This window comes from Taudactylus pleione, unplaced genomic scaffold (assembly GCF_031769625.1).
Source record: "Taudactylus pleione unplaced genomic scaffold, aTauple2 ptg001867l, whole genome shotgun sequence".
Taxonomy (NCBI): Eukaryota; Metazoa; Chordata; class Amphibia; order Anura; family Myobatrachidae; genus Taudactylus; species Taudactylus pleione.
This window is the reverse complement of record NW_028286264.1, coordinates 459,268-479,917: the sequence shown is the minus strand read 5'-3', so window position 1 is coordinate 479,917 and position 20,650 is coordinate 459,268. Positions and strand designations below refer to the sequence as shown.

The 20,650-nt window shown below is 46.6% G+C and overlaps 1 protein-coding gene across 13 annotated transcripts in view; it reads left to right on the top strand.

Moving 5' to 3' along the window:
- The window catches only part of KIF1B (kinesin family member 1B), a 214,525-nt gene that overhangs the window by 37,959 nt on the left and 155,916 nt on the right, over positions 1-20,650 (top strand). For all 13 annotated transcript variants that reach the window (XM_088465147.1, XM_088465144.1, XM_088465142.1 and 10 more), the window contains exon 2: positions 10,823-11,011. In XM_088465147.1, the coding sequence (XP_088321273.1) occupies positions 10,906-11,011 (106 nt within the window). In that variant the 5' untranslated portion in view covers positions 10,823-10,905. The remainder of the gene's footprint in view (positions 1-10,822; positions 11,012-20,650) is intronic.

Below are 20,650 nucleotides of genomic sequence, written 5' to 3'. Positions count from 1 at the left end.
GCACCTCCGTATACCTGGTTTAGTATCCGCGGTGACTCTGCGCACCTCCGTATACCTGGTTTAGTATCCGCGGTGACTCTGCGCACCTCCGTATACCTGGTTTAGTATCCGCGGTGACTCTGGGCACCTCCGTATACCTGGTTTAGTATCCGCGGTGACTCTGCGCACCTCCGTATACCTGGTTTAGTATCCGCGGTGACTCTGCGCACCTCCGTATACCTTGTTTAGTATCCGCGGTGACGCTGGGCACCTCCGTATACCTGGTTTAGTATCCGCGGTGACGCTGCGCACCTCCGTATACCTGGTTTAGTATCCGCGGTGACTCTGCGCACCTCCGTATACCTGGTTTAGTATCCGCGGTGACTCTGCGCACCTCCGTATACCTGGTTTAGTATCCGCGGTGACGCTGGGCACCTCCGTATACCTGGTTTAGTATCCGCGGTGACTCTGCGCACCTCCGTATACCTTGTTTAGTATTCGCGGTGACTCTGCGCACCTCCGTATACCTGGTTTTGTATCCGCGGTGACTCTGCGCACCTCCGTATACCTGGTTTTGTATCTGTGGTGATGCTGGGCACCTCCGTATACCTGGTTTAGTATTCGCGGTGACTCTGCGCACCTCCGTATACCTGGTTTAGTATCCGCGGTGACTCTGCGCACCTCCGTATACCTTGTTTAGTATCCGCGGTGACTCTGCGCACCTCCGTATACCTGGTTTTGTATCCGCGGTGACTCTGCGCACCTCCGTATACCTGGTTTAGTATCCGCGGTGACTCTGGGCACCTCCGTATACCTGGTTTAGTATCCGCGGTGACTCTGCGCACCTCCGTATACCTGGTTTAGTATCCGCGGTGACTCTGCGCACCTCCGTATACCTTGTCTAGTATCCGCGGTGACTCTGGGCACCTCCGTATACCTTGTCTAGTATCCGCGGTGACTCTGCGCACCTCCGTATACCTGGTTTAGTATCCGCGGTGACTCTGCGCACCTCCGTATACCTGGTTTAGTATCCGCGGTGACTCTGCGCACCTCCGTATACCTGGTTTAGTATCCGCGGTGACTCTGCGCACCTCCGTATACCTGGTTTAGTATCCGCGGTGACTCTGGGCACCTCCGTATACCTGGTTTAGTATCCGCGGTGACTCTGCGCACCTCCGTATACCTGGTTTAGTATCCGCGGTGACTCTGCGCACCTCCGTATACCTTGTCTAGTATCCGCGGTGACTCTGCGGACCTCCGTATACCTGGTTTAGTATCCGCGGTGACTCTGCGCACCTCCGTATACCTTGTCTAGTATCCGCGGTGACTCTGCGCACCTCCGTATACCTGGTTTAGTATCCGCGGTGACTCTGCGCACCTCCGTATACCTTGTCTAGTATCCGCGGTGACTCTGCGCTCCTCCGTATACCTGGTTTAGTATAAGAAGCTGAGTGTTGACCTGACAAGTGGACCAGGGGTCACCAGACAATCCCCACACTGATAAAATGTCACATGAAGGTTGGCATATATGTGAGACTAACTTTGGGAACATTTTGGGTTACAATGTGCAGTGGTAGCAAAACTATGACCCTGGAAGTGGGGAGGGGGGGGTGCAACTGTCGCCGACTCTGCAGCGCACAATCAGCCGGTGGGGACGATCTTCAGAAATGGTCCACGTGACATGGAAAGACCCCTGTAAATAATGCAAATAAGCCATAGCTATTTCAGCATAAGAATAGCTGGGACTGTGTTTGCATGTGACAATACGAGGATAAAGGCCTCAGGAATGTGCGCCGTGTTGTATTGTCCTCGCTGAGGAAAGGAGGCTGCAGACCCCTCGTGGATGTTGGGATATGTGATTCCCTGGAGAGCGAGGAATGCTATTCCTAGTTATAGACTTCTCCCCCCCTCAGCATGTCACTGGTACTCTGAGCATGCAGAATGGCAATTATTTCCTCTGAGGGTCCAGGGAATAGGGTCCAGCCCCAGGTTACTGGCCAAAAACATTAGTATATAGCCCTGCGGTGTGTATTGCCACATCAAACCAAACTGCAGCCTTGGCAGGGTACCGGTGATCTCTGCCAGAGGCAGCCATTTTGTGGTCTGTGCCAACGTTCATGAGAACGCAGCCTTATCCATTCACGAAGAGCTTTGTGACCGGAAGCTGCTGTGATTGGCTGCATTCTCAGTATTGTTTCAGCCATTTTGTGCCTTAGTGATGTCACTAGTTCCTTGTGAGTGGATAGGCTGAATTCTCATGACTGTGTGCTAAGCTTACAGAATGGCTGCCCCTGATGTGTTTAGGCCAGGGGTTCCCAAACTTTTTTGAAACACGGCGCCTTAGCGTATCAGCATTGTTCACACGGCACCCCTAAGCCAAAAGTTTTGTTATTGAGAAATTTGTTAAAAATGCAGTAAATTGTGCTGACCTGTCATCCTTAAGCTGCATACACACACAATGATTTTTTGAACAATTCTTGTTAAACGATATCGTTTAACGATAATCGTTTGAAAAAATTGTTCACTTTCTGAGTCAAGCGATGAACGATTAACATTCATGCGCGTTCACGTTTGCAGTTCAGTCAGACTTGTCACCGCAACGATTTTCATTAAGTTAATATGCAAAAATCATTTGTAGTACAAAAAAATCGTTCATTACACTTTAAAAAAAATCTGACAGAAAATCGTTCATAAAATCGTTGGTAACAAAATCGTTGTGTGTGTGCAGCTTTAGGCTCAGTTATGTGGTGGGGACAGGGATGCGCTTCTGTTTCTCCACATATTTACATTACACTGACCATAAATAATTAGAGTTGGTGCTGGACCTGAGGCACCCCAGCACGTGTCCCGAGGCACCCCAGGGTGCCACGTCACACAGTTTGGGAACCACTGATTTCGGCAATAGTTGAATGCCACTAATTTAAACATTTATGTCAAGAAACTGCAGTTTTACATTTCCTTAATTGTATTGCTTCCTTGCAGGCAGATATATAATTACAGAATAAATGATAATTTCCTCAGCAGTGACGGTTTCTCTCTCATGACCTGGAGATAATATCCAGGATGTGCGGTGTATAAAGCCTCAGCCAGAGGCGGCCATGTTACACAGCAGCGAGATTTCTCCTGACCCAAATACACTGCAGAAAATAACAGAACATAATCCTATTGTGCGCCATCGGGAAACGTCTGAGACTCTGAAGTCTGCGAGATAAAATCAAAAGATTTAATTTCGCTTTTATTTATGTTTTATTTATAAGCTGTTTTTCTATTTTCTTACACTTTGTGGGTTATTAACAGAATAATACTCTTCTGCAGGAGCTGCGGTCTAATCTCGGCATGACCCAGCAGTATGTTTGCAGACTGGTTGGGCCTGTCGGGCTGGACCTGCTGTCAGGTGTCTCTAACAGGCCTAGGGCCAGATGTACTAAGATATATATATATATATATTATATATAAACCACCAACCAATCAACTCCTGTCATTTTTCAAACACAGGGCCGTATTCAATTAGACGTGAAAAACAGCAATCCTTGAAAAAGTTTCGCCTATTGCCGCTTTTCACCTGTTCGGAAATTCTCTCCATATTCAATTTCAGACAGAATTTGCCAAAGCGGAAACTCAATGCAATGTAATAGGCGAAAAAATTTCTACAAAGAATAGCAGGTGAAAGGGGTGCAAATCTTTATTTTGGGCTGTAAACGTGGGGAAGCGACCCAGAACCCTTGGGACAGCCCCCAAAGGGCAAATCTGGCAATAGAAATCCCCTAAGAACACCTAAACAAAAGTACTTTCAATTTTGAGGCAAAAAAGTGGGGGGACGAGCATAAAAACTAGGGAAGCCGACTTCTTGGGGGTCTGCAAGGATGGGTCAGGTGTTTTTGGGATTACAGTTGCATGCCGCAGGTGTGTTTTTGACATTTTTTTAAAAAAGTTCCCTTTAGAAATATTAAAATTTACTAGCACCCATTTTCAAGTACCCCAAATTTGACTGGACTATTTATTTTCACCAAAAAATATTGCTTTATGCCATTCTTCACCACGCTATACAGATAAGAAGCAATTTAAACTACTTAATACCTCAAACACGTTTATTAGGGCTATTAGTACACATCTACATTTGATCCCTATGTTAGTGCATTTTTTGGGGGGTACAGACTGATTTCCCCACTTCTGACAGTACTTTCCGCCTGTTCCGCATTCGCCACTTTCCGTTTTCGCGTGTTTAGGAATTGAATAGGGCGAAAAGTTTTCGCCTCTGAAACAGACGAAGGAGGCGGAAAGCCAGACAGGCGAAACTTCTCTGACTTTTTGCCTCTTATTGAATACGGGCCACAGCCTGTAACATGACAGTTAGGAGCTGAGTGGCTGCTGGTTTATCACTTTTCAGAGCTTAGTACATCTCCCCCTTAGTGTCAGAGCCTTGGGCGTCTCTCTTCCGGTTATTCCCATAGCCGCTGTCTGCGCAGGGTTCTCTCGTTGTCATGATCTGGTCCCTCATAAGGATGTTTGTGAGACACGTCGGCTCTTTGTAACCGGTCATGTTCCGTGGTCCTGCAGATGGTGAACTCCAAATACCAGCATTATCCTATATATGGTACCGCCAGGTATGCAGCATTGTACAGAGAATAATTATCATTCACATCAGTCCCTGTCCCACTGCAGCTTAATGCCCTACACACACACACGCACACACACACACTGCACACACACACACACACACACACACACACTGCACACACACACACACACTCACACACACACACTGCACACACACACACACACACACACACACACACACTGCACACACACACTGATACATGTTAGTCAGTGACCAAGTAACTGAAAAGTATGTTTTTAAAGTGCGAATATGAGAGAACATACAAACTCCACACACAGTCCTGACTGAGAATCAAACTTTTGACCCTGAGGCTATAAATCAACAATGTGTACCACAGTGCCCGCATACTGCCAAACTTCAGCCTATTAATGTAATCACTTTGGTGTGTGGTAAAGTCTTATATTCTGCTTAATGGTGCCGGAAGGGACCTGTACTGACTGCACCCAGATTAGTGGCTGGGAACGGTGTGCACCCAGATTAGTGGCTGGGGACAGTGTACACCCAAATTAGTGGCTGGGGACGGTGTGCACCCAGATTAGTGGCTGGGGACAGTGTACACCCAGATTAGTGGCTGGGGACGGTGTGCACCCAGATTAGTGGCTGGGGACGGTGTGCACCCAGATTAGTGGCTGGGGACAGTGTGCACCCAGATTAGTGGCTGGGGACAGTGTGCACTTGGCTGGTCATTGCATGGATGTTGTGTTGGGTTATATGTGACGGCCGATGACTGGCTACATGTGTGACGGCCGATGACTGGCTACATGTGTGACGGCCGATGACTGGCTACATGTGTGACGGCCGATGACTGGCTACATGTGTGACGGCCGATGACTGGCTACATGTGTGACGGCCGATGACTGGCTACATGTGTGACGGCCGATGACTGGCTACATGTGTGACGGCTGGTTATAGACAGCAGTGTTTCCTGGTGTGCCGCAGCCTGTTTGCTGGGAAATGTGCAATGTTATGTTATAGTGTTTCCCCTGGTGAGATAGATTTTCCTTCTCCGTTTGGGATTGTTGTTGTCTGTAGTCAGTTTTGTCGGCTCTCCTGGTATGTAATGACCTCAGCATTGTCCGTACACAATTTGGCAGAAATCTGACGGTTTGGTGATTATATGATGAACGTCAGGAGGATTGATCCCTCCTAACCTAATTCCATCCATAAAGCAGGTCCAAACACAGCTTTGTATTTCTGGGCCTGATGTGTTCAGAGATGTTACTTTTCTTAATCCAGATGACAACAAATCACCTCCCACGTACGACCATGTTAGTCCCACGGGAGGTGAAAGACCGGAATGTGGTAACTTCCCGGGATCACCCTTAATGTCTTTTATAATGTCATTTAGGGCAAAGGCATCTAATACATAGTTATATTCTGATGGGAATACCATAATTTTCTGTGGGATATAGTGAATTTGCTGGCAGACGGGATGCCGGCCGTCGAATCCTGCCGCCCAGCAAAATGCTGACTCCACTATCCCGAATGGGATCAGGATACCGGCGTCTGCATTCTTACCTCTGGGATCCCAAATGTAGTATCTGGGTAAGTATTCGCGTTAGCCCAGGGAAGGGAGGGGGGTTAGGTTTAGGGACTCCCGGGGGGAAATTAGTGTTAGGCAACCCGGGGGAGGGTTAGGCTGCGGGGAGAGGGGGTTAGGGTTAGGCTTCGGGGAGGGGGGGTTAGGGTTAGGCCGCGGGGAGAGAGAGGGGAGCGTTTGGTCACTTACCTTCATCTGTGGGGATTCTGCAGCGTCGAACTTGCAGCGTCAGGATTTGAGTATTTAATACCCAACCCTTTGTGTAGATTCGCCACACTTAAGGTGCGTACACACTAGACGATATTTTGTCTGATTTCGACGCATCGGAACGACAAATTATGTAACATGGCCAAATTGTGAGTGTCTACTCGCAATAACGATGCGGATGCGCGTCCCCACGGGTCGTACATCGTATCTTCAGATCTTACCTACAGCAGGTAAGGTCTGCCAATCTCGTTAACAAGATTCAGGTAGTTTGTCAGATTGCACAGTTTATACAAGATATCGTTTGTTTGGGAGTTGCCGGGGGGAGGGCAGGGGAGGTTGCCGGGGGGAGTGCGGGGGAGGTTCCCGGGGGGAGGTTACCGGGGGGAGTGTGGGGGAGGTTACCGGGGGGAGGGCAGGGGAGTTACCAGGGGAGATTGCCGGGGGGAGTGCAGGGGAGGTTACCGGGGGAGGTTGCCGGGGGGAGGGCAGGGGAGTTACCAGGGGAGGTTGCCGGGGGGAAGGCAGGGGAGGTTACCGGGGGAGGTTGCCGGGGGGAGTGCAGGGGAGGTTGCCGGGGGGAGTGCAGGGGAGGTTACCGGGGGAGGTTGCCGGGGGGAAGGCAGGGGAGGTTGCCGGGGGGAGGGCAGGGGAGGTTACCGGGGGGGAGGGCAGGGGAAATCGTTGCTGACATCGCATCTTTTGCGAGCCGTCTAGTGTGTACTCACCTTTACAGTAAAGAACCCTCTGCTGTGCTGACGTGGAACATTTTATCTTCTATTTGGAACGGATGCTTCTTGTCACTTCATGGACCTTGGTATAAAAAAACGTCTGATAGACAAATATTTTGTTGACTTCTATATATTTATTAGATTACCAATGACAATTTCCCCCCCCCACCAAAAAAAATAAAAAATCTAAACCCCTCTTTGCAACTTCTTACATGTAACTCTTAGTGCCCCAGGTTTCCTGCACCTGCTGTGCCCATCCTAGTGTGACGCCTGTGTGTGTGTGTATATATGTATATATATATATATCATATTATAGACGTGGAGTAAGGGGTTACTTGTGCTGTGTACTTATCACCCTTGTACAATGTATTGGCTTTTGCAGCTGCTGCCTGACGCTGTGCGTGTGGCGCTATGCAGGATTGTGTCAGCTCTATGTCATTCCTCACTCCTTCCCCCTCCCCACCAGTATCCCAGCGACTGTGTGATTGGCGGAGTTATTATCACCAGGGATGTGCAGGCTCCGATTAGTTCGGATTTTCCCGCCAAAAATCGGGTCTCAGAACGAGGCACAACGTCATCTTTCATGGACAAACATCATCATTCCTGGACAAAGGTCCATGAAAGATGATGTTTTGCCTCTTTCTGAGACCCGATTTTTGGCGGGAAAAATCCGAACTAATCCGAGCCTGCACATCCCTCATTATCACAGCTCAGGTGCGTGACGCTGCAGGTGATCTGCCATGGTGCCGCCCGTGTTACCATTTGGCTAAGTGCTTCCCCCTGCTCTGTGCTAATAACCCTACATAACTTTGTGTCATCGGCAAATATGGAGGCCTTAATTTCCAGGCCATCTATCTACAAGGTCATAGTCTGTGCTGCGGCTAATAACTGTACGTACACGTCTAGTGCTCTGACAGAACTGAGTGTCGCACTAATCGCGCCAGCAAGATCTGCATAGAAAAAATTAATCATTATTAGGCAAGAAACCACCCGGACACTCTGTTACCAAGTTACTCTAATGTGTAAGTCCGAATAGCGTCCCTCAAAGCCCGGACAGGAGGGCTCCTAAAGAATAATATATATAGATATGGATAGATAGATATATAGATATTTATTGCTGGGCTTGGGGCCTGTAGCTCTCATAGGTGAGTGCCATGTGCTGTATCTCCTGTTGTTAGATGGAGCTATACCGCATTGTCTGGTAAGCTAGAGGTACACACTGGAGCGATGTCATTACAATTTGGCCAAATTGTGACAACGTATCGTGCAGTGTGTATGCACAATATGCGCGCTCCCACGGTCGCATGCGACGTCATCAGATGTGCTGCACATCAAACCTGACGATATCGCCTCATTCATGCTATTGAAGGACGTAACGAGTGGTCTTTCCATCGTTCATAGCATCGCTCTAATGCGTACTCGCAGTACGATATGACGGGCCCACACATCGCCCAGTGTGTGCCTAGCTTTACACAAGCCGCACATAATGGTTGTAGCGTATAATGGTGGTAGCGTATAATGGTGGTAGCGTATAATGGTGGTAGCGTATAATGGTGGTAGCGTATAATGGTGGTAGCGTATAATGGTGGTAGCGTATAATGGTGGTAGCGTATAATGGTTGTAGCGTATAATGGTGGTAGCATATAATGGTGGTAGCATATAATGGTGGTAGTGTATGTTGTAGCATATAATGGTGGTAGCGTATGTTGTAGCGTATAATGGTTGTAGCGTATAATGGTTGTAGCGTATAATGGTTGTAGCGTATAATGGTGGCAGCGTATAATGGTGGTAGCGTATGTTGTAGCATATAATGGTTGTAGCATATAATGGTGGTAGCGTATGTTGCTGCATATAATGGTGGTAGCGTATGTTGTAGCGTATAATGGTGGCAGCGTATAATGGTGGTAGCGTATGTTGTAGCGTATAATGGTTGTAGCGTATAATGGTTGTAGCGTATAATGGTTGTAGCGTATAATGGTTGTAGCGTATAATGGTTGTAGCGTATAATGGTTGTAGCGTATAATGGTGGCAGCGTATAATGGTGGCAGCGTATGTTGTAGCATATAATGGTTGTAGCATATAATGGTGGTAGCGTATGTTGCTGCATATAATGGTGGTAGCGTATGTTGTAGCATATAATGGTGGTAGCTTATGTTGCTGCATATAATGGTGGTAGCATATAATGGTGGTAGCGTATGTTGTAGCATATAATGGTGGTGGCATATAATGGTGGTGGCATATAATGGTGGTGGCATATAATGGTGGTAGCATATAATGGTGGTAGCGTATGTTGTAGCATATAATGGTGGTTGCATATAATGGTTGTAGTGTATGTTGTAGCATATAATGGTGGCAGCGTATAATGGTGGTAGCAGATGTTGCTGCATATAATGGTTGTAGTGTATGTTGTAGCATATAATGGTGGCAGCGTATGTTGCTGCATATAATGGTTGTAGTGTATGTTGTAGCATATAATGGTGGCAGCGTATAATGGTGGCAGCGTATGTTGCTGCATATAATGGTTGTAGCATATAATGGTTGCTGCATATAATGGTTGCTGCAGGGTGTTGCTACATAACCTGTTTCCTCATTATCTGTTGCATTCGTTATTCCTGCGTTACCAGTTGATGGTTATCGCTGGTTTCCGGGCATGTCTTGCTGTCCATGTTTGATAACCTGGTTACTTGTTACGTATTTTGCTACTTGCCCCCTTTTAGTTTTAACAATGGAACCCTTCCCCCCCCCCCCTTTTTCCCCCTTTATGGGATTAAAAAGTGTTTTAAGTACCCTGCACCCTGGTTGCCTTTTATTCTGACGTTAGTTGCCATACAATATACTTGCCCCTGTTACCGTGCTTCTCCCCGCTGCGTCATTTGTTTCTAATAATCATAGTATTTGTAGCTGTTTTACACAACGTTTTGGTTGCCCAGTTACACGTGTGTGTGTGTGGCGCCCAGTTACACGCTGTGTGTGGCCCAGTTACGTGTGTGTGTGGCCCAATTACATGCTGTGTGTGTGTGTGTGTGTGTGTGTGTGTGTGTGTGTGTGTGTGTGTGTGTGTGTGTGGCCCAGTTACACTTACATCTGCAGTATAACATTGGTGTGGGTTTATTAATGCTGTCCGGATGTTTCTCCATAGAATGTGCACTTGTTATATCACTGTATTAGGTATTATTGGCACTTTTGGGGTGCACACCGGGCGTTATACACAGTATTATTGGCATTGGTGCTTTTGGGGTGCACACGGGGCATTACACACAATGTTATTGGCATTGGTGCTTTTGAGGTGCACATCGGGCGTTACACACAGTATTATTGGCATTGGTGCTTTTGGGGTGCACATGGGGCGTTACACACAGTATTATTGGCATTGGTGCTTTTGGGGTGCACACCGGGCGTTACACACACACAGTATTATTGGCATTGGTGCTTTTGGGGTGCACACGGGGCGTTACACCCACAGTATTATTGACATTGGGGCTTTTGGGGTGCACACTGGGCGTTACACACACTATTATTGGCATTGGTGATTTTGGGGTGCACACCGGGTGTTACACACAGTATTATTGGCATTGGTGCTTTTGGGGTGCACACCGGGCGTTACACACACACAGTATTATTGGCATTGGTGCTTTTGGGGTGCACAGATAAAATGCACTTTTCACCTTAGAACTGGTAATAAGGTAACTGGTGTGTTGGGGGAATTGTGTCCTCATACAGTATATTTACTTTGCTTTCTTTCTTTTCCAGAATGCGGACCTGAGACGTATCACCCCTCCTAGAAGCTCTGTTCATTTATCTGTATAATTGGATTACTCCTCCCACTGACCACCATGTCGGGCGCCTCCGTGAAAGTGGCTGTACGGGTCCGACCTTTCAATTCAAGGGAACTCGGCAAGGAATCAAAATGCATCATCCAGATGCAGGGCAACTCGACCTGTAAGTACCAGCGCACCCTGCCGGCGTTATTCCTATGGCTTCATCGGGAGGCTGGGTGCAGATCTCTGCTAGATCTATTGTTCAGCTGCAGGAACAAAGATCCCCTCCTGAGCCAGCACTCGGGGCGTCCTAACATGAAGTGTCCGTCTCTGCATTATACGCTGCAGTATAAAGGCGAGGCGTTCAGCATGCAGCACACATACGCAGCACAGTTCTCATGCCCCCTGGCTGAATACCCTGCTCCCTCTGTCAGTGCTGCTAGACGGGTCACAGATCATCTGCAGCAAACAGACCACATTACCCAGCACATTCAGGACCTATGGCGTTTTTTATACTTTTTTTTTTTTTTTACTATATCTGTTTTTGTTTTTTTTACTACATCTGTTTTTTTTTTTTGCAATATGTTTGTTTTTTAGAAATAAATGAGTTTTGTTACCTGCCCCCCACTAACTTCCGTTTCTGTAGAGAATGCTGTTTAGAAGGAGACTAGTTACCACGCGGTCACCTCTGAGGCGTTATAGCGCTCACTCACTGATGGCGATATGCACGTCTGTGATAATACGTCACAAAAATACTAATGCTTGTTGTAAATGGCCATGAAACGTGATTGCAGACGGGGTTCATTCATGCCTACATTTTATTGCAGTGAGTAACTGAGGGGGAACAGGAAGCTGATTTTGTGTCTGGGGTTTTTATTTAAGACTTTAAGGCAATGTTTTCAATATTTTTGCAACACTGTAATTGTGGTTTACACCATTGGAAAGTAAATACATTTCAGCTGTTATACGCAGGTTTTTTCTTTATAGAAGCGATTAACTTGGGTTACTGTAGTATTCCTTCCTAAATACAGGGTTGGCATGTGGTCAGGTGGATGGATGTAGAACAACATTGTAGCTAATCGGAAGATCAGAATGTGTTCAGCAGTGCAGAGTATTTCAACATGATCCTCTCCTGTATTTAGTAAGATTGCAGTGGGAGTGGCTAGATTAACATGTAAACCAATGCGGTCGCCTATAGGTGAGGCTACTGTCTAGTGCAGGGATATTGGGGTGAGAAACGCGCTGGGTAAGGACATGCGTTTCACTCACTGCTCCTCCTTATAACACTGAAATACATTGGGCACGATTCTATTCAACGCGATGTGAATAGCGCCCGGAGCTATTCAATACACCGTGCTGCAAAGTCCGACTAATGATTTCTTCTCTCATCCCTCCGGGGATGAGAGAAGAAATCCGACGAAAGTCCCGGCGCGAGGCTGTTTTCTACCCTTCGCATCTGGAAAACAGCCTCGCGCCGGGAAGTTAGGTCGGGGAATGCCCGTTATCGCGCCTAAACACTCTGTTTAAGGCGCGATAACAAGCCTTCCCCGACCTAACATCGCAATGAATTGAATAGCTCCGGGAGCTATCTCCCGGCGCTATTCACATCGCGCTCAATTAAATCGTGCCCATTGACACTTCTGTAATTGTCACCTAGTCACAGTGGAGGCAGCCATGTTGTGTGGGGTGTACGCAGCAACAGGGTGCGACAGTCAAGCTATAACCTGTGGTATCGGCTCCTGATATACTTAGTGGGTGCAGCATACGCTATGTCGTTCACCTGGCTTTGGTATAGTTCAGAAAACGCAGCGTGTACGGACCTCAGCCCGATATCTGCTAATGAATTAGTATTCCTCTACAAAGACCAGATGATTTGGAATCTGAGGGATCATCTGGAACTAAGCGATTATTGAGCAGCGCGTGCGCTGTACATCGGGATTGTTTAGGTCAGTCAGTACAGTCCAGTTTCCATTGTTTGGCAAATCTTATAGTGTGTACTCAGATCACCACGATCCAGTGACATCACTGCGCCACTGAGCGTCCCCAGATGCTGCATCGTCCTAAATATTCAACCAGTAGAATCGCTCTGTCCCTTCAGAGGGGGAAACGCGGCTGGGGACTGTGTGCTGGGGACTGTGTGCTGGGGACTGTGTGCTGGGGGCTGGTTCGGGCCTGGCACTATTGCTCACAGCTGATCGCACCAAATATAAAGAGGTTCTGTTATTATTCTCATAAACTGGATAATTTAAGATTTCAAATGTAAATATCTGTAGTGACTCAGAAAGGTCTTATTGCAGCGTACGGCATGTACTGTGGTGTGTAAGGCATAATCTATTTATAATCATTTCTGTGTATTTATAGAAAGTATAGACGGAAGGTGGTATCTTGCCCTAGGGACCCTTAAAGGAATTTATTAGTTATGTTTTACATTGTGCATGCAGTCTCCATTTTCCTGCACAATCCCGTTTGCAGCAGCCAATCAGAAGAGCCTTTTCACTCGTCTGTTGCTACGAGTTACAGCGCCATTGTTTTCCTACATGCCGTGCACAGCCAGCCATAAAGGGGCCCATTCTGACGTTTGAGCTGGGATCCAAACACACTTCTCATGTATAGCAGCTATTCAGTCGGTGCACTTACCCACTGAGCTAACCACAGGTGTGCAATGAGATGTATTCTGTAACCTGCTATTCAGCCGATGCACTTACCCACTGAGCTAACCACAGGCGTGCAATGAGATGTATTCTGTAACCTGCTATTCAGTGGGTGCACTTACCCACTCAGCTAACCACAGGTGTGCAATGAGATGTATTCTGTAACCTGCTATTCAGTCGGTGCACTTACCCACTGAGTTAACCACAGGTGTGCAATGAGATGTATTCTGTAACCTGCTATTCAGTCTGTGCACTTACCCACTGAGCTAACCACAGGTGTGCAATGAGATGTATTCTGTAACCTGCTATTCAGTCTGTGCACTTACCCACTGAGCTAACCACAGGCGTGCAATGAGATGTATTCTGTAACCTGCTATTCAGTCTGTGCACTTACCCACTGAGCTAACCACAGGTGTGCAATGAGATGTATTCTGTAACCTGCTATTCAGTCTGTGCACTTACCCACTGAGCTAACCACAGGTGTGCAATGAGATGTATTCTGTAACCTGCTATTCAGTCTGTGCACTTACCCACTGAGCTAACCACAGGCGTGCAATGAGATGTATTCTGTAACCTGCTATTCAGTCTGTGCACTTACCCACTGAGCTAACCACAGGTGTGCAATGAGATGTATTCTGTAACCTGCTATTCAGTCTGTGCACTTACCCACTGAGCTAACCACAGGTGTGCAATGAGATGTATTCTGTAACCTGCTATTCAGTCAGTGCACTTACCCACTGAGCTAACCACAGGCGTGCAATGAGATGTATTCTGTAACCTGCGGCAATGATCTCTGTGTTGTGACTGATTAGACATTTGTTGTCATTAGTCTCCGCTGTCTGATTGCTTGCTGGTCATAGTGGTGCACCGTGCTATCTGATAGCTCGCCATGTAATCTGCGGGCTGAAGTGCAGGGAAACTGATTTATGTGTTTATAGCACATGTCAGGGAGAGAATGTAAGAGACTGTCTGATTGCTTGCTGGTCATAGTGGTGCACCGTGCTATCATGTAATCTGCGGGCTGCAGTGCAGGGAAATGGATTTGTGTGTTTATAGCACATGTCAGGGAGAGAATGTAAGAGACTGTCTGGGTTGGATGAACATGAGATCTATACACACTGTCCGCACCGTGTAGCACAATCATGTATCACTCGGCACGTGATTCCTTCTGTGTGAGGCTATTTCCAGCTCATAGCACAGTAAGGAAAGAATGCAGGAGCTGTCACGGCTCGGAGGTGAGTATGGCGTGGCCGTACAGCGCAGCCACAAATATGGCCAAGTCTTTCAGCGCTGGCGATCTCAGGGGTGGTGGGCTACAGTGCTGCTTTGTGTATTATACCGGCTGCTTTATTATTACCATATTATTTTACCACGTTCCCCATATGCATTGGCAGAAAAACCTTTTGTCAGGTGAGCGACATTTGTCTATCAATTTACTAGGAGCCAGTGACATCACTGAACGGAAAGTGCCCCAGCGACGCCATTAGTTCCTGATTTGATGGCATATAATTATAGTGAATATTTGTTCAGGTAACAAAATGGCTGCCTAGTATGTCAGCAATGGTGAGTGACCAACTGTATTCTCACAAATCTAGATTAAGCTCACAAAATGGCTGCCCCCAGTATGTGTAAGTGCCAGGAGCATATTAATGGTAGAGCTATTTTTGTGGAATAAAACAGATTTTTTTTTTTTTCCCTATGTCTGAGAGAAGTTTTGTCCCACAACAATTTGTCACTGGTGAGGAGGCAAAATGGCAGCATTCGTGCATCTGTGCAGAGCGGCAGGTGGGGCCTTTTCTGACTAAACTACGCAGGAAAACTGAGGTGTTGCTCATAGAAACCAATTGAATCGTAGCTGTCATTTTTGTAGTGCGTGTTAGAAAATGAAAGCCAACATCTGATTGGTTCTACGGGCAACACCAGAATTCCTGTGCACTAGTATTCAGAATTTATTGTACCCTATTGTTAGGAGGATATTTTATAAAAGTAACAAAAAGTGGAGATAAAATAGTGGTATAATAGTACTTTATAGTCTCAGAACATTCCACCATTTACCTCCAGTACACCACAAACATTTGTATTACAAGTAATGATATACAGTCAGGTGCATAAATATTGGGACATTGACAGAATTTTCATATTTTGGCCTCTAGTCACCACCACAATGGCTTTGGAATGAAACAAACAAGATGTACTTTACCTGCAGACTTTCAGATTTAATTTGAGGGTAATTACATCCAAATCAGGTGAACGGTGTAGGAATTACACCGGTTTCTATATGTGCCTCCCACTTTTTAAGGGACCAAAAGTAATGGGTCTATCAACTCAAAAGCTATTCATGGACAGGTATGGGCTATTCCCTCGTTATTTCATTATCAATTAAGCAGGTAAAAGGTCTGGAGTTGATTCTAGGTGTGACATTTGCATTTGGAATCAGTTGCTGTCGACTCTCAATATGAGATCCAAAGAGCTGTCACTATCAGTGAAGCCATCATTAGGCTGAAAGATCAAAACAAACCCATCAGAGAGATAGCAAAAACATTAGGTGTGGCCAAATCAACTGTTTGGAACATTCTTAAAAAGAAAGAACGCATCGGAGAGCTCAGCAACACCAAAAGACCCGGAAGACCACGGAAAACAACTGTGGTGGTTGACAGAAAAATTATTTCCCTGGTGAAGAAAAACCCCTTCACAACAGTTGGCCAAATCAAGAACATTCTCCAGGAGGTAGGTGTATATGTGTCAAAGTCAACAATCAAGAGAAGACTTCACAAGAGTGAATATAGAGGGTTCACCACAAGATGTAAACCATTGGTGAGCCTCAAAAACAGGAAGACCAGATTAGAGTTTGCCAAACAACATCTAAAAAAACCATTACAGTTCTGGAACAACATCCTATGGACAGATGAGACAAAGATCAACTTGTACCAGAGTGATGGGAAGAGAAGAGTATGGAGAAGGAAAGGAACTGCTCATGATCCAAAACATACCACCTCATCAGTGAAGCATGGTGGTGGTAGTGTCATGGCGTGGGCATGTATGGCTGCCAATGGAACTGGTTCCCTTGTATTTATTGATGATGTGACTGTTGACAAAAGCAGCAGAATGAATTCTGAAGTGTTTCGGGCAATATTATATGCTCATATTCAGTCAAATGCTTCAGAACTCATTGGACGGCGCTTCACAGTGCAGAGATGGACAATGACCCGAAGCATACTGCAAAAGCAACCAAAGAGTTTTTTAAGGCTAAAAAGTGGAATGTTATGCAATGGCCAAGTCAATCCCCTGACCTGAATCTGATTGAGCATGCATTTCACTTGATGAAGACAAAACTGAAGGGAAAATGCCCCAAGAACAAGCAGGAACTGAAGACATTTGCAGTAGAGGCCTGGCAGAGGATCACCAGGGATGAAACCCAGCGTCTGGTGATGTCTATGCGTTCCAGACTTCAGGCTGTAATTGCCTGCAAAGGATTTGCAACAAAGTATTAAAAAGTGAAAGTTAGATTTAGGATTGTTTAGTTTGTCCCATTACTTTTGGCCCCTTAAAGTGGGAGGTACATATAGAAACCGTTGTAATTCCTACACCGTTCACCTGATTTGGATGTAATTACCCTCAAATTAAATCTGAAAGTCTGCAGGTGAAGCACATCTTGTTTGTTTCATTTCAAAGCCATTGTGGTGGTGAGTAGAGGCCAAAATATGAAAATTCTGTCAATGTTCCAATATTTATGCACCTGACTGTATATTTGTATAATGTGGAGCTCATATATATCTTCCAAGAATTACAGGAACCCATAAATACATGGCTAACAGTCTGTGGACCTGAGCTGGGTGCACACGAGATGACATTTTGGACAATTTGACGATTTCCGACGGATTGAACGCCAAATCATGCAGTGCGTATTCACTATGTCGGGCGTTGCGCGCTCCCGTGGGCTCGTAAGCCGCATCGTCAGGTCGGCCCTACGGGCAGCTCAATCTGACGTTGCGACGGACGACCCCATGCAGTGGCATGCGGCAGGGGCCAACATGGCGGGGGGGGGGGGGGGGGCACGCTCTGTCGGAACGCTGGGTGCACTCATCGTTTAGTGTGTACCCAGCTTTAAAGTGAATCCCTGTGTCAGTTTACCAGGAATATGTGAACTTACCGAGGCATGAGGCTTAAAGTGCCTCTTTTCAGCACAGAAAATAACAGCCATCAGCGGGTTTTTCCTGATAGCCACATGTTATTTCCTGACACTGGTTTGCATTACCTGGGGTGGTCTCGCACTGGGGCAGTGGGCTTGGGAAGCTGCGAGGCGACAGCAGATGTCTGTGACGGATCCCGTCATTGGATGCAGGTAATCCCGCAGTACTGTATAAAATGACAGGCCGTGTGTTTCCTTCCCCGTAGGACAGTGGTTATTATTCCTAGAACCCGTATCCATGGACCGAACAAACAGCCTGTAACCAGAGCCCCCGTGACCTCTACAAGGAATGAAATATTCGCCGTACACCCTGCATTGTGGCCGCTCCTGGCTTTAGAGGCCTCTTCTATTTCCATTGCTTAGGAACAGTAATATTTGTGTGGGGAAGAGTGTGTGCATCAGTCCAGCTGCTGTCACATGAGCCTGCTCCATTAATGGCTGGTATGCTGGCAGCGGGCCCAGGGCTGGGCGCACATTGCATGTGTATGAAAGCTTTAGCTTTGGGATCTGATTGAAGTGGGAGCCAGGACAATGATTAAGGAATTGGACGGGTCCTTCCTGTGAGCAGAAGCTCTTTATCCTCTACATGGAGAGTCGGGGAATGAAGAACATTTAGTTCCTCTATACTTACCATGCCGATTATAAATGCTTATATCACTTATGATTCTGATAGGTCACAAATATATCTATATCTCATGGGGGAGGGGAATATTTTGCCATGCACAGCTGACTTCCTGTCAGTAATACCACTGACGTTGGCACTTTACCACGCAGCAATTGTAATTACAATTTCAAATATCTCCAGTTCAGTGAAGGAATGGAATTGGCACATGATGGACGGGAGAACTATTCAGGGGGTAGCGCAAAGTTTTTGGAATCTACATCCAAAGGGATTCTAGATATTCAGCATCGGTATGTTACGCTCGCTTGGGTGGTCTCCTTATTCTTGTGTAGCCTACAATCAGATCCTGCCCTCTTACGGAATTAACCATTTCAGGCAAAGCACGTCTTCTGTTACTCCATTAGCCATTTGTAGGAACTTCTGTGTCATAAACTGATCAACACAAGCTGGTGTTGACACCATTGATGATCGACGATTTTAAACCATTGGACAAAAGCCATCGATGGTTTGTGCTTTACACATGCGCAAAAACGCATTTGTGTTTAACCATTGGGCTCAGCCATCGATAGTATACTATCAGTGCCTGGTCATCGATGGTAAAACCATTTGATTTCTCATTTGCCGCTGACCATCGATGGCCAATACTAACACAGACTAAGGAGCGTTCCATGAAAATAGCATAGGCCAGAAATATTAACATTAAAGGCCAAATAACTAAAATTATGTTTAAGAGTAAAGTACAGGTGTCTCCAGTTTTGCAAAAAAAACACCAAAAGAGGGAAACGTATATTGGTTTATTTTTTGTTATTATTCCGCAAATAAGTCCGCTTTTTTTTTAATTGTTATATTACAAAATAATAAAAAAAACGTCAGCATCCCAACCTCTGGCATCCCGATGGTAAGTATATGGGTTAGGCTTAGGCCAGGGATGGAGGGGTTAGGTTTAGGGTGCGTGAAGGGGGGGAATCCCAACCACAGGTCAATCATATGTATTCCGGTTGTTCTTAGGTAATATCCGCTTTTATTAGGGCACAGAGACAGATGAGGGCAGTGATTGTCTCCCTGGGTGTAGCCTTATACTGATGGGCCTATGGCTTAGGTTATATTAGGGCAGAGAGGCAGATGAGGGCAGTGATTGTCTCCCTGGGTGTAGCCTGATACTGATGGGCCTATGGCTTAGGTAATATTGGGGCAGAGAGGCAGATGAGGGCAGTGATTGTCTCCCTGGGTAATGACTGATACTGATGGGCCTATGGCTTAGGTAATATTAGGGCAGAGAGGCAGATGAGGGCAGTGATTGTCTCCCTGGGTGTAGCCTGATACTGATGGGCCTATGGCTTAGGTAATATTAGGGCAGATGAGGGCAGTGATTGTCTCCCTGGGTAATGACTGATACTGATGGGCCTATGGCTTAGGTAATATTAGGGCAGATGAGGGCAGTGATTGTCTCCCTGGGTAATGGCTGATACTGATGGGCCTATGGCTTAGGTAATATTAGGGCAGAGAGGCAGATGAGGGCAGTGATTGTCCCCCTGGGTGTAGCCTGATACTGATGGGCCTATGGCTTAGGTAATATTAGGGCAGAGAGGCAGATGAGGGCAGTGATTGTCTCCCTGGGTGTAGCCTGATACTGATGGGCCTATGGCTTAGGTAATATTAGGGCAGAGCGACAGATGAGGGCAGTGATTGTCTCCCTGGGTAATGACTGATACTGATGGGCCTATGGCTTAGGTAATATTAGGGCAGAGAGGCAGATGAGGGCAGTGATTGTCTCCCTGGGTGTAGCCTGATACTGATGGGCCTATGGCTTAGGTAATATTAGGGCAGATGAGGGCAGTGATTGTCTCCCTGGGTAATGACTGATACTGATGGGCCTATGGCTTAGGTAATATTAGGGCAGAGAGGCAGATGAGGGCAGTGATTGTCTCCCTGGGTGTAGCCTGATACTGATGGGCCTATGGCTTAGGTAATATTAGGGCAGATGAGGGCAGTGATTGTCTCCCTGGGTAATGGCTGATACTGATGGGCCTATGGCTTAGGTAATATTAGGGCAGAGAGGCAGATGAGGGCAGTGATTGTCTCCCTGGGTGTAGCCTGATACTGATGGGCCTATGGCTTAGGTAATATTAGGGCAGATGAGGGCAGTGATTGTCTCCCTGGGTAATGACTGATACTGATGGGCCTATGGCTTAGGTAATATTAGGGCAGAGAGGCAGATGAGGGCAGTGATTGTCTCCCTGGGTAATGACTGATACTGATGGGCCTATGGCTTAGGTAATATTAGGGCAGAGAGACAGATGAGGGCAGTGATTGTCTCCCTGGGTAATGACTGATACTGATGGGCCTTTGGCTTAGGTA